The sequence below is a fragment of the Canis aureus genome, unplaced genomic scaffold (assembly GCF_053574225.1).
Source record: "Canis aureus isolate CA01 unplaced genomic scaffold, VMU_Caureus_v.1.0 NW_027326411.1_RagTag, whole genome shotgun sequence".
Lineage (NCBI taxonomy): Eukaryota > Metazoa > Chordata > Mammalia > Carnivora > Canidae > Canis > Canis aureus.
Genome location: NW_027554412.1, coordinates 416,550 through 429,146, shown reverse-complemented (window position 1 = coordinate 429,146; position 12,597 = coordinate 416,550). Strand labels below are relative to the sequence as shown.

At 35.2% G+C, this 12,597-nt stretch overlaps 2 protein-coding genes across 3 annotated transcripts in view; one reads left to right on the top strand and one right to left on the bottom strand.

Moving 5' to 3' along the window:
• Window positions 1-12,597, top strand: part of LOC144309459 (WW domain-containing adapter protein with coiled-coil-like) — a 28,631-nt gene that overhangs the window by 11,914 nt on the left and 4,120 nt on the right. The window contains exons 4-7 of the mRNA XM_077890529.1: window positions 5,810-6,055; window positions 7,555-7,677; window positions 8,805-8,953; window positions 12,266-12,384. Of these exons, the coding sequence (XP_077746655.1) occupies window positions 5,810-6,055; window positions 7,555-7,677; window positions 8,805-8,953; window positions 12,266-12,384 (637 nt within the window). The remainder of the gene's footprint in view (window positions 1-5,809; window positions 6,056-7,554; window positions 7,678-8,804; window positions 8,954-12,265; window positions 12,385-12,597) is intronic.
• Window positions 9,167-12,597, bottom strand: part of LOC144309460 (homeobox protein Mohawk-like) — a 63,438-nt gene continuing 60,007 nt past the window's right edge. For both annotated transcript variants that reach the window (XM_077890530.1, XM_077890533.1), the window contains one exon: window positions 9,167-9,387. In XM_077890530.1, the coding sequence (XP_077746656.1) occupies window positions 9,367-9,387 (21 nt within the window). In that variant the 3' untranslated portion in view covers window positions 9,167-9,366. The remainder of the gene's footprint in view (window positions 9,388-12,597) is intronic.

Below are 12,597 nucleotides of genomic sequence, written 5' to 3'. Positions count from 1 at the left end.
TTTTAAAAAAATATATATTAGCTAGACATACAGCCTTAAAAAGGAAGGAAATTCTGACGCATGCTGCTGTGACATAGATGAAATTGAAGACCTTATGCTGAAAGGAGGTAGTATAGTGGCTACTAAGGAGTGGGATGATGAGCCCTTGTTTAATTGGTGACAGAATTTCTGTTTGGAGAGATGAAAAGGTTTTGGAGATGGATAGTGCTATGTGATGTTTGCACAACAGTTTGTAAATACTTAATGGCCCTGAGTTGTAAACCTAGAAGTAGTTAAAGTAGTAAGTTTTATGTTATATATATTTTAGCAGGCTAAAAAATTTCAAGAGAAAGATTATCAGTGCATATTGGAAATTAAGATTAAAATAAGATTTTTCACCTTTAAGATTAGTGACAGTTAACAGCTGGATGTGGGGAAGCACAATTGGTGGGAATGTGTATGTCGGTTATTAGAGGAATCCCTTTAATAAAATCTGTTAAAAGTTTCAATACGGGGATGCTTGGGTGGCTCATGGTTGGGCACCTGCTTCGGCTCAGATCGTGACCCCGGGATCTGGGATCGAGTCCCACATCAGGCTCCCTGCGAGGAGCCTGCTTCTCCCTCTGCCTGTGTCTCTGCCTCTCTTTCTGTGTCTCTCATGAATAAATTTCAGAGTATGTTTATCCTTTACATGTATAGCATAAAGATTTCCTCAGTTGAATAAAAAAGCAAGGTGCAAAAATATATCTTAACATATTTTACATCACCATATTTCTGTACGTTTGTAAAATGCAAAGAAAAGGTTCTGGGTGGTGGATATGTGATTTAACATATTCATGAATTATCAAATTAAAAATAAGTGAAAATCACAGATTATATACCAGGTTACTGCCACCTAGATACCTTATTATTACATTTTTTTCCTACTACTTTTGAATACTTTGTTTCCTTTGTAACTTCCCCATGTTGTAATCTTCAGTGTAACACCATTACTACAAAACAGAACAAAACAAACTGCCCTTCTTGCAACAGTAGTTTGAGCTTTGTTCACATGTTCCCCTGAATATTATTACAGCAACTCTCCAAGCATCAGAGGAAATTAATGATTAGAAATGTAGTATGGTACCTTTTACCCTTTTTAAGTGCAGTGTCTTTAGATCTTATTGTAGATCTAGAAGGAATTCTTTGGCGTGCCAGAAAAATGTAGGTCAAAAATAGATTTTGACTTTGGTTTATGCTCTTGGATATTTTGGATGGGGGCCTAGATTTAGAAGAGGTGAATATTAACTTTAAACCATAAAAGAATTAGGGTATAGTAACAGATTTTTAGGTGACTCTGAAGTTTAGTCTTTAGTAGATTATGGCCCCTACTGGTAAGCATTGGAAATGTAAGTGAATAATTCATACAAGTATAAGGGGAAAGAAAAATTTTGTCAAAGCATATATACCAAAAATGAGAGGATAAAATTTTAAAGTTTATAGTAAAGAGTTGGTTAGAGATCTGTAAGTCTTAGAAATAATCATAAGGGAAAGTGACTTAGTTTAAGTTTAAAATAGGTGTGTAAGAGATTGAAAAAAATGCTCAAAGGAACCTAGATTTGCTTGGGGAGAGTTTACATTTAAGGAATGAGACTGGAGGATGATATTCTTTAAAAGTGGAAGAGCCTATAGAAATGGCTTTGTAATGCAAAAAGTGTTCTTTTACCTACATTTACTTCTTGGTCTTTATTTTGAAAGACCCAAGTTTTTATTTGTTTAGTTTGATAAAAATATATATTTGATGACATTACTGTTTATTCCAAATAGTTCCATTTCCTCTCTGTGTTTTTTAAAAAGAAAGGTTGAGTATTTTATAGGGTTATTTAAAATAAGCTTAAATAAGTTAAATTTATCTCTAAGACTACATATAGTTCCTTACTTTTATGAAAGTAGCATAAAGCTGTAATTGTCAGTTATTTAGGATGGAGATCTTAGACTTTCCTCCGTATTATCATAAATTCTATACTTAGAGATTAGAGGGAGAATGCATGTACGTGGACCTGGGCCTTTACTGCAGGATCAGGTACCCATTCAACAAGTACATGTTGATGCCATCTTGGTGTCATGTCCTCTCGTACCAGGGCTATAGAGATAAATACAACAAAATCCCCCTACTGAAGTTGTTAAAGTTCTGCAAGAAAGGAAAGACAATAAACTATATAATAGAAGATACTGGGTAACGTTAATAGATCTCTTTTAGGGCATTCAAAACACAGGAGAGGTACCCAACCAATACCTTTCTTTAGTAATATTTTAAGACTACCTTACAGAGTAGTATTTTATATCTATATTATTAAACTCAGTACATTGTTCTCAGTTATATATATAGATTGAGGAAAGTAATATGTAAAATGTTTAACATGTAACATGTTTTGGAAGGGCATTTGTATGGATGTGTCTTTATAGGGAGACAAGGTGAGTGGAGCTATTATTAAAATAGTGTGGAAATACTTATATATGTGAAGAGTCTAAAAAACCAAAACCAAGTGTATAGATACAGAGCACACAGCTTGGTGGTTGCTGGGACGAAATAAGTGAAGGAAGTCAGAAGATACAAACTTCCAGTTATAAAGCAATGGGGACATAATGTGCATAATAATACTATTGTATATTTTCAACTAAGTCTTGAAAGTTCTCATAGCAAGAAAAATAATTTTGTAACTGTTTGGAGATCATTTTGCAGTATATATAGATAAGAATGTTGAACACCTGACACTACTAGAATGTTGTATGTCTGTTATACCTCAATGGAAAAAATAGGAGACCTACCTGGGAAAAATGATTTAGCTTTTCTGTCTTGCATCTTATCCTTAATTCCACTCACTCCTGTACCTTTGTGCTATGCTGCTTTGTTTTGGTTTTGTTTCCTTTGGTTTTTAAGGTGAAAAGCAACCTTGAAAGCTCTAACCTGTTTTTTCAGAATCAACTAGGGTGTCAGAATCACCTATAGAATTCTTACAACTTCAACATATGCCTGGGCCTCCCCAGGTTCATTAGAGTGGAGCCCAGGTATCTGTTTTGTTTTGTTTTGTTTTTAGCTTTATAGATAATTCTGATAAGCTTTCTGCTGAAAACTGATACTCAAACCTTTTAATAGAAAAATTCTGGCCTTTAAAGATGTTGCCTGTTCAAGGGTCTCCTAGATATTAAGCAGGATCACCTGGTTTCCATACTACTCTTCAGTGATCTTTGACAGAACTTCAAAAGAAATTTATCTTAGAGTAAACAAACTTACTAAAACTAAGAGTTAAGGATATTTAGTTTTTGTTACTTTATTTCTTTATGGTAATATGTATAGTTTTCTTTTCTGGGGTGTTTCCTTTTTTTGGATTAAAGGGCAGCACTCAAGAGTTTTTTAAGCTGTGCTTATTTTAAAAATGTGTGGATAGATTGAGCAGCATCAGAATACGTTAAAAAACAGAAGAAAGCCACAATAAAAGTAACAAAAGAGTAAGGATCATTTCAGAGGTATGTAAGCACTAATTTGATGGTTCATGCAGAAAGTAAAAATGCAGAACTTGTTTTCATTTTAAACATTAATCAGGAATGCCCCTAAGCTGACCCTTAAGGAGTATGATCTGGAGAAAACTGTCATCATAAAATGTAAGAACTGACAGGTTTTCAAAGGGGAAATTTTATTTCTTTCAAGTTTCTGTATACTTGTATATGAATCCAGAGCAACAAAATTGAACGTGATAGGCAATCTGCTAAACTGAATAACCCTCTTTAAAATGTGTGCTTTACAAAAATTCAGATGTTACACTTTTATCAATTTTGATCATAGTTGATCAACATAGCCATGAAATATATTTTAAAGCAGCTGTGAAGTCCATACTTCAGAGAGCTATTGCCCCTAATTCTTTTGACTATTATAGTAGTGGTATAAAAAGGCTGATAGAGGAGTCCTTTTTCAGTAAGTTTACTAGTAATTCCCAGCTTCTGTGGGGACATGAAGATTAATAAATGTTTAGTTCTTAGAATTGGAAATGAGGATTTGCAGTTACTAGGTAGCAGTGTAATATTCAGATGCAGTATTCCTGCAACTTTTATACATCATATAATAGTCTTAATTTGGGATATATATATATATATATATATATATATATATAAACTTGAAAATCTTCAAGAAATAGGTGTGTATGGAAAATTAAAGATTTTTAGCAAATCTTCATATTTAGGCCAGTATTGTAAGCATATGCATGAACATCTTGATTAGTTGTTTTAATATTTTTATCCAGAGGTCCTCTGTTCCTCTTTTTTTCTTTCTTTAAAGTTATTATATTAGTAATATTCCATGGTATGAAAATACAGTGTTCATCTTTCTGTTGGTGAACATTTAGTTTGTTTCTAGTTTTGTGCTAAAATAGAAACAAGCATTGTATTATTATAAAAATTGTAAAGCCATTCCGGTTTCTTCTGGGAAATGTCTTTATTTCATCTTTTGTTCATTTTTCTTTCGTGTAGTTTGTCTTTTCTGATTATAGGAGTTCCTTAGAATACTTATCTGTGCTTTGAATGTAATTGGTTTGCTTTTTGTAGTTTTCTGCGTCTAGATGTCAAAGATACCTTCTTGTTTTCATCTTCTAGTTCTAAAGACACATAACAGAAGTTTAATCGACCTTATATTGGTTTTCTTTCAATTGTGAGTTTTTATACTGGCAAGACACATTTCACTAGCTGTGTTCTTTTTTTTTTTTTCATGAACTTCATGGCCGTACTAGCCCTTACCTTTTTCTTTTTTTTTTTTTTTTAATTTTTATTTATTTATGATAGTTACAGAGAGAGAGAGAGAGGCAGAGACACAGGCAGAGGGAGAAGCAGGCTCCATGCACCGGGAGCCCGACGTGGGATTCGATCCCGGGTCTCCAGGATCGCGCCCTGGGCCAAAGGCAGGCGCCAAACCGCTGCGCCACCCAGGGATCCCTACCTTTTTCAAATAAGTTAATAGAATCAACTTCTCAAATACTGCCAAAAATGCTTTTGGAGTTTTGATTGCGATTGCATTGACTCTATATATGTAATTTGCAATGATAGCTTTCAGATAATGACCATTTTCCGTGCATGTTTTATTTATTTATTTATTTTTGGTTTATTTAAAATACTGAATATATGTATTGTGGATGGGTTGCTATTAAAAAAGCATCATTTCTAGTGCTAATAAGTTTTAAATGTGACAAATAGATATATTTATAGAAGGAAAGTATGTAATCTGGAAACTCAATTGTTAAGTATGAAAGTTCAAAGTTGGAGTTTCATTCTTCTGATCTGTAGCCTATATTGGAGGTGCTCGCCATGGTGTTAAATCCTGATTTGTTTTCTGGTCATTGTCATGTTTTGGAGGGCTGTTACTGTGGTCATAAACATTTTCACCTTAAATTAAGTCCAGGAGAATTGTATTGTACCTTTATCTTAATAGAAGCTTATTTGAACGTGTAGTTAATACATAACTAACTGTGTTTGAAACAGCATTACCAGTAAACAGAACATGAGACTTTTAGAATCAGACATGAATATAGCAGAATCACTGCTTTACCAAGTTTTGTGATTTCAAGCAAGTTACATAATCTTTCTTGTTTAGTTTTCTCACCTGTGAAATCGGGATATAAAAATACTTAACCCTATTATTCTAAGTAGGTAGATCTTTACTGAGCCCCCTCCCTGTGTCACCTTGGGAAGATGGAATGAAATTACTTGAGTTGGGTGTTTGGCACATGAAAGTTGCTCTTTCGATGTTGGTTCTAGTTTTCTCCAAGTAGTTTTTTTTCAGCCTTGTTATCTCCTTTTTACTTAGAGTCTACACCAGGAGACAAATCTGTATCACATTCTTGCACAACTCCTTCCACATCCTCTGCCTCTGGACTGAATCCCACATCTGCACCTCCAACATCTGCGTCAGCAATCCCTGTTTCTCCTGTTCCACAGTCACCGATACCTCCATTACTTCAGGACCCCAACCTTCTCAGACAGCTGCTTCCTGCTTTGCAAGCCACACTGCAACTTAATAATTCTAATGTGGACATATCCAAAATAAATGAAGGTAAATTGGTAACAGTTTTATTATTATTATTTGCTTCGTGTCGTTAGTAAATTCCCCAATTTAGGAGTGGTCTTTTGTTTCATTTTGAAATTCACATTTGAGCGTCATTCTTTGAAATTCATATCGTAACCTCATGGTTGTTGAAAGCCTTTGGTATTGTAATTGAGTTAGTAGTACTTGGATTTTTCCTGTATATTTTTCTTTTTTTTTTCTCTCTGTATATTTTTCAAGACTTGCTGTGTACGGTATTTACCGGAGATAAAGCTATTCTGTCTGCTTAATGTGTATAATAAATCTCTTTTTTTTAATTAAAATTAAATTTTTTTAATTTCTAAAAACTGATATAAAAACACTTAAATTCTAGCATATTGTTAATTCCAACTTTGCTTTTCAGTATGCTGTTTAGCTAGCAACATCAAAGAAGTCTGAATAAAAGTGGATATAGTTTTAATTGACAAGCTATTCAAATTCAAACAGTCTTAAGAGCATTTTAAAATTTTCTGTTTAGAATAGTCCATTTCAGTATGTGTACATTGTTACATAATATATTTAACAGTAGTGCTAAATGGTTAAGTTCTTCCTTTATCTTAAAAATGGAGCTATTTCACGCTAGTTGGTCAATAATTTTGTTCTTACTGTACTTTCTTGCATTTTGATTTTATTCTCTTAAGATAACTGTGCCATTCTATTTGATAGGTACATGTTTTACTAGGGAAAGTAGGACTTTAAGCAGTTTGAAGAGATGATAGCATAAGAAAATGTCAATAATAAAGGATCTTGTGCTTTGAAAATAAATGATGTTCCTAAATTACCTAGCTTCTTTTATTTAATGTCTGTTCTTTAAAAGATTGTTGGAGTGGGTATTAATGTAGGGTTTTATTTTATTTTATTTTTAAAGATTTTATTTATTTACTCATGAGAGGCACAGAGAGAAAGAGAGGCAAAGACACAGGCAGATGGAGAAGCAGGCTCCATGCAGGGAGCCTGACATGGGACTCGATCCCGGGTCTCCAGGATCATGCCCTGGGCTGAAGGCAGGCACTAAACCGCTGAGCCACCTGGGCTGCCCTAATGTAGGGTTTTAATGGTCACCTTGTTTAGTAAAGCATTCACATGAAATAACTACCCTTTATCTTTTTAATTTCAGGTAACCTACAAAAGCCCTTTAGCTATTAATGAATAGATTTCTGGTATAATCAGAATTTCCAGGGAACACTCTTTACTGTTTTTAAAAAGTCTCCGGAGTTTCTTAAATTGAACACAAATTTTAATGCAAAGGAAAACTACTGTTTTCCTTTACAAAAAAAAACCATTAAATTTCTTCTACCTCTGATCATTTCCTATCTCTGGACCCATTTTATTACCATCTTACAGATTTTTATTTTGAGAGTTCTAGTTTGAAACACTGCAGTTTCTTTGGGGTTTTTTTAGTTTTCAAGTTGTTACTAATACCATACTGTGCCACTATGTTTTTATTTTAATTTAAGATATGTGTTTAGTTCTTACAGCAGCTGTGACACAAGCCTCATTGCAGTCTATAATTCATAAGTTTCTTACTGCTGGACCATCTGCTTTCAACATAACTTCTTTGATTTCTCAAGCTGCTCAGCTCTCTACACAAGGTATTCATTTTCTTAGGTATTGTGAGAATTGTATATTAATTTGGAGCAGGGGGTTCATGGTAAAACTTTTTGGTTTCTGAAGAGACTAGCTATAACAATTTGATGTTTGTTTTACAGGATCCTGTAATTTGTTTTTAATTTTATTTATTTATTTATTTGAGAGAATGTACATGAGGGCGGGGAGAAACAGACTTTCTGCTGAGCAGGGAGCCCAATGTGGGACTCAATCCTGGGACCCTGAGACCATGACCTGAGCAGAAGGCAGATGCCCAATCTATTGAGCCACTCAAACACCCCTGATGTTTGATGATTTTTTTTTCTAACACTAGTATATACAGTATTTTTTTTTCCAGATGAGGCAAACATTGACATTTATCTTCCAGTATTGCCATTAAATCTGTAATACATATTTAATTCAGACTTTAAGTTGTCAATGTACTCTAAAGCTGAGTGTAAACTGATATAAAGCTGAGTGTAAACTGATAGGTCCTCAATTTTTATGAAACATTGAATATATTTTAAGTGTTGGTTTGGTTCACATTTGATGTTTAATGATTTTTGACTGACCACAGGATACAGAAATGCTCAAGTCCTGTCTTAAATTACCTATTTCTCTTCTCCATGAAACATCCAATGGAAAGAGGCATATATAGGAACAAAGAAGAAATGAATTGGTCACTTTGACTTGTCCCCCTGCCCCAATTCTGAAAACTAATAAACTGAGCAGAAACACTTATTCTGAAATTGAAATATAATAGTGCAAAGACTTAACTCTCTGGTTATCCTCATGAGGCAGGAGATAAAGGGGTATAACCAGGCCTAAATATAGAATAAGAAAGAACAAATAAGAATGGTGAGGATGCCTTCCATGTGAGAATAGTTCAGGCTTACCTTCTTGCTTCAGCCTAAAAAAACAGGTTGGAGGAGGCATACATTGGATGTGCTTCTCTAATTCACAGCTCGTTTTTAGTCCGTGACTCCAGTGAGTATTTCAGATTCTGACTTTAAACAGTTAAGTGTTCTGTCTGGTGTTCAGGGGGCATGTAGAGGGATGGAAAGACCTCTACATATATATTACGGAAGTTTTGGTTTATTTGGAATTAATTAATTGCTTTACTTTTTCACAGCTCAGCCATCTAATCAGTCTCCAATGTCTTTAACTTCTGATGCATCATCCCCAAGATCGTATGTGTCTCCAAGAATAAGCATACCTCAGACTAACACAGTCCCTATCAAACCTTTGATTAGTACTCCTCCTGTTTCATCACAGCCAAAGGTATGTTGCTTTTGAGGGAAATTTGGAAAAGAAAGCACGAAAGCACTCACTTCTGGAAAAACAAGTTTAATGTTTTAGACTCTCTATTGTAGGAAAAGCCCTCTTTGAGAACGTGTAGTAGTGGTGGAGTGAATGATGGGTCAGCTTAGATGCAGGTTAGTCTCAGTAAATTGAGGACTCTAGAGGGAGTTGCATCTATGCTACTTTTAAACATTTTTTTAATTAAAAAATTATATTTATTTATTTACAGAGAGGGCATGGGGGGGGGAGGGCAGAGGGAGAAGCAGACCCCTTGCTGAGCTGGGAGCTCACTGGCGGCTTGATCCTAGTACCGGGAAGTCAGACACATAACTGACTGAGCCACCTAGGCACCCCCATCATATGTGTTACTTTTATACGCTGATTGTTTTCTCTTACTGGCTGAGATTTGTGACCTGGAGGAAGAGTGGGATAAAGAAGGATAAAATAATTGTCTTAATATTTGTAGAGTTTTTTAACTTTTTAAAAGATATAACCTGTTTTCCAGTGGCTTTCCTCCCATACTTTTATTTTAGAAATGAATCCATTTCTGTGCTAAGAGCTTAATAGTATTATATTTAACTTCACATCATGAGAATCAACTACTATTTGCTTCATTTAATAGATAAGAGAATTAAGCCTTCAGTTAAATCCAGTTTTTGTGGTGGAATCAGAATTTAAGGCCTAGGTCTTTCTGAACACAGAATCCATTTTACTAAGCTTATACTACCTGTGTTTCTCCAAGCAAAAGTTTGCATGAATGGCTCCTCAGAGACAGTTAGAAAATTGCTGGTCTCTTCTTATTGGAATATAAACCAGACCTTAACAACACTGCCTTCAGATTTTATACTATATCATTTGAGTCTTGCCCAAATTTTTTTTTTTTAAGATTTTATTTATTCGTGAGAGACACAGAGAAAGGCAGAAACACAGGCAGAGGGACAAGCAGGCTCCATGCAGGGAGCCCGATGTGGGACTTGATCCCAGTACTCTGGGATCACACCCTAGGTGGAAGGCAGACGCTTACCTGCTGAGCTACCCAGGTATCCCTTACCCAAAATTTCTTAAGCAAATCTTAGTCATACTCATTCTTTGCTTTGTAGTCCTATTACCAGCAAAACATTAAAAGATTTGGAAGTTGGTATATGCACAAATTGCAGTTTTTTTTCTTAATGGTAAATTTAAGAAATTCTTTTTAGTTAAAAAGTAGGCTATTTCAATCCTTCATGCTGAAGATTTTTTTTTTTAAGAAGGAACTTTTTTTTTTTAAGAATTTATTTATTTATTCATGAGAGACACAGAGAGAGAGAGAGAGAGAGAGGCAGGCAGAGAGAGAAGCAGGATCCATGTAGGGAGCCCGACGTGGGACTCGATCCTGGGACTCCAGAACCAGGCCCTGGGCCAAAGGCAGGTGCCAAACTGCTGAGCCACCCAGGAATCCCCTGAAGATTTTTTTTTTTTTAAGATTTTATTTTATTTTATTTTATTTTAATTTTTTATTTATTTATGATAGTCACACAGAGAGAGAGGCAGAGACGTAGGCAGAGGGAGAAGCAGGCTCCATGCACCAGGAGCCCGACGTGGGATTCGATCCGGGGTCTCCAGGATCACGCCCTGGGCCAAAGGCAGGCGCTAAACCACTGCGCCACCCAGGGATCCCTAAGATTTTATTTTTAAGCAGTCTCTACGCTTATCGTGGGGCTCGAACTCACAACCCTGAGATCCAAGAGTTGAATGCTCTACCTACTAAGCCAACCAGGGGTCTTGCCAAAATTTTATATTGAAATAAAGTTAAGGCTTAAAGCTTTAGGCTTTTTCACAGAAGCCTAAAAATAAAAACGTATTGAAAGATAACTTGAAATTGATGCTAGGACAGCTTTTAGGTCTTCCTTAGCTTATCCCTTCCCTATTTAAGTCATTTATCTAAACTCATTTTAGGGTCAGTCTGGATTGATACATTTAACTCAAAATTTAAAAAGAAATTAGTCTATTCTGCAATTTCATACTGTTTGCACTTTGTGAGAGAAGGAAAAAATTGTTTCAACAAAGGAGATCTTCTTAGAGCTTAAAACTCGTCAGGGTGTAGTATCTTAGGAGTACAATAAATAATGACTAAAAGTGATTGTAAAGTTTTACAATCAGTTATAAGATTAGCATTTCAAATCCCTTATGTATATGGGCATCAAATTTTTTTTTTAATTTTATTTATGATAGTCATACAGAGAGAGAGAGAGAGAGGCAGAGACATAGGCAGAGGGAGAAGCAGGCTCCATGCACCGGGAGCCTGACGCGGGATTCGATCCCGGGTCTCCAGGATCACGCCCTGGGCCAAAGGCAGGCGCCAAACCGCTGCGCCACCCAGGGATCCCCATCAAATTTTTTTTTAAGTGGGAATTCAGTATTAAGTAGACCTTATAAAAATGCTTATAAAAATGATTTTTATGTAGCCAGGCTATCCAGATTTGTTTGGGGGAATATTAAAAAAAAAAAAAAAAGGAAGAAAGAAGAAAAAAACAAAACTATTATTGGAGGATGTGACTTAATCACAAATGGCTGTCTGCCTTCGTGCCTTAATTCGGGGCTTGTGTTTAAAAGTACTTGTTTTCTTTTTCTGTGGCATGTAAGTATGTGTAGTGTACATATCCTCACTGACAATCATGGTCCTCTTGTTCCACCTCTGTAGGGTAACATGTCTTTGAAGACCACTCCAGTGTTGACTCATTCACTGGTAGACCAATCTATACGCTCTGCATATGTGGTTTAAATTTGAGCAGCTGTATTTGTATGATATAGTAACATTAATTTTTACTGATATAAAAATAACTGAATCAGAGGAGCTATCTTAGTGTATTAGAAAGAAAACTGGGCTCAACATTAGAGAACTAGTTTGTGTTCTTCTGCTTTACAAAAAGTAATCTTAAAGTCTTCTGGGCCATTTTATGAAGAAATTCTATGTTAGTCTCAAAATGAACGTGGCTCTTCTAACTGTGAACTTTGGGAAATTAATCTGACTGCAATTCTTGAAGTCTCTAGATTTTTCAGAGTTTAAGACTATCCAACTAGATTTGGAGGGGTGTGTGGATTTGGGGACCTGGATGACCATGATTTACACAATTAAATATGTCTATATCACTAATAATTATGAAACAATTAGGGGACAGCTCATGTTATCTTAAAAATTACTAAAGAATAGAAATAAGAGACTTCACATTGATAGTACTTTTGGTTTTATGTACTTTCCATGGTATTTATGTATATAATAGAAGCCTGTCTCACCAGATTTTGACATTTCAGGTTAGTACTCCAGTAGTTAAGCAAGGACCGGTTTCACAATCGGCCACACAGCAGCCTGTAACTGCTGACAAACAGCAAGGTCATGAACCTGTCTCTCCTCGAAGTCTTCAGCGCTCAAAGTAAGTTCATGTGTGTTGAAACATTTTTTCATTAATGTTGCATGCTGCATTGTTTGAATATTATAAAAATATATGTATAATAGAACTTGATCTTGTAAGAATCCATGGTTAGCCTAAGTTTTATGTATTATAAGATTTACAAAGGCAAATCTTACTCCAAGTAGGTTGTTGTCTCTAGTAATGAAGCCAGCTTATTTTTTGAAGAAAGTCATT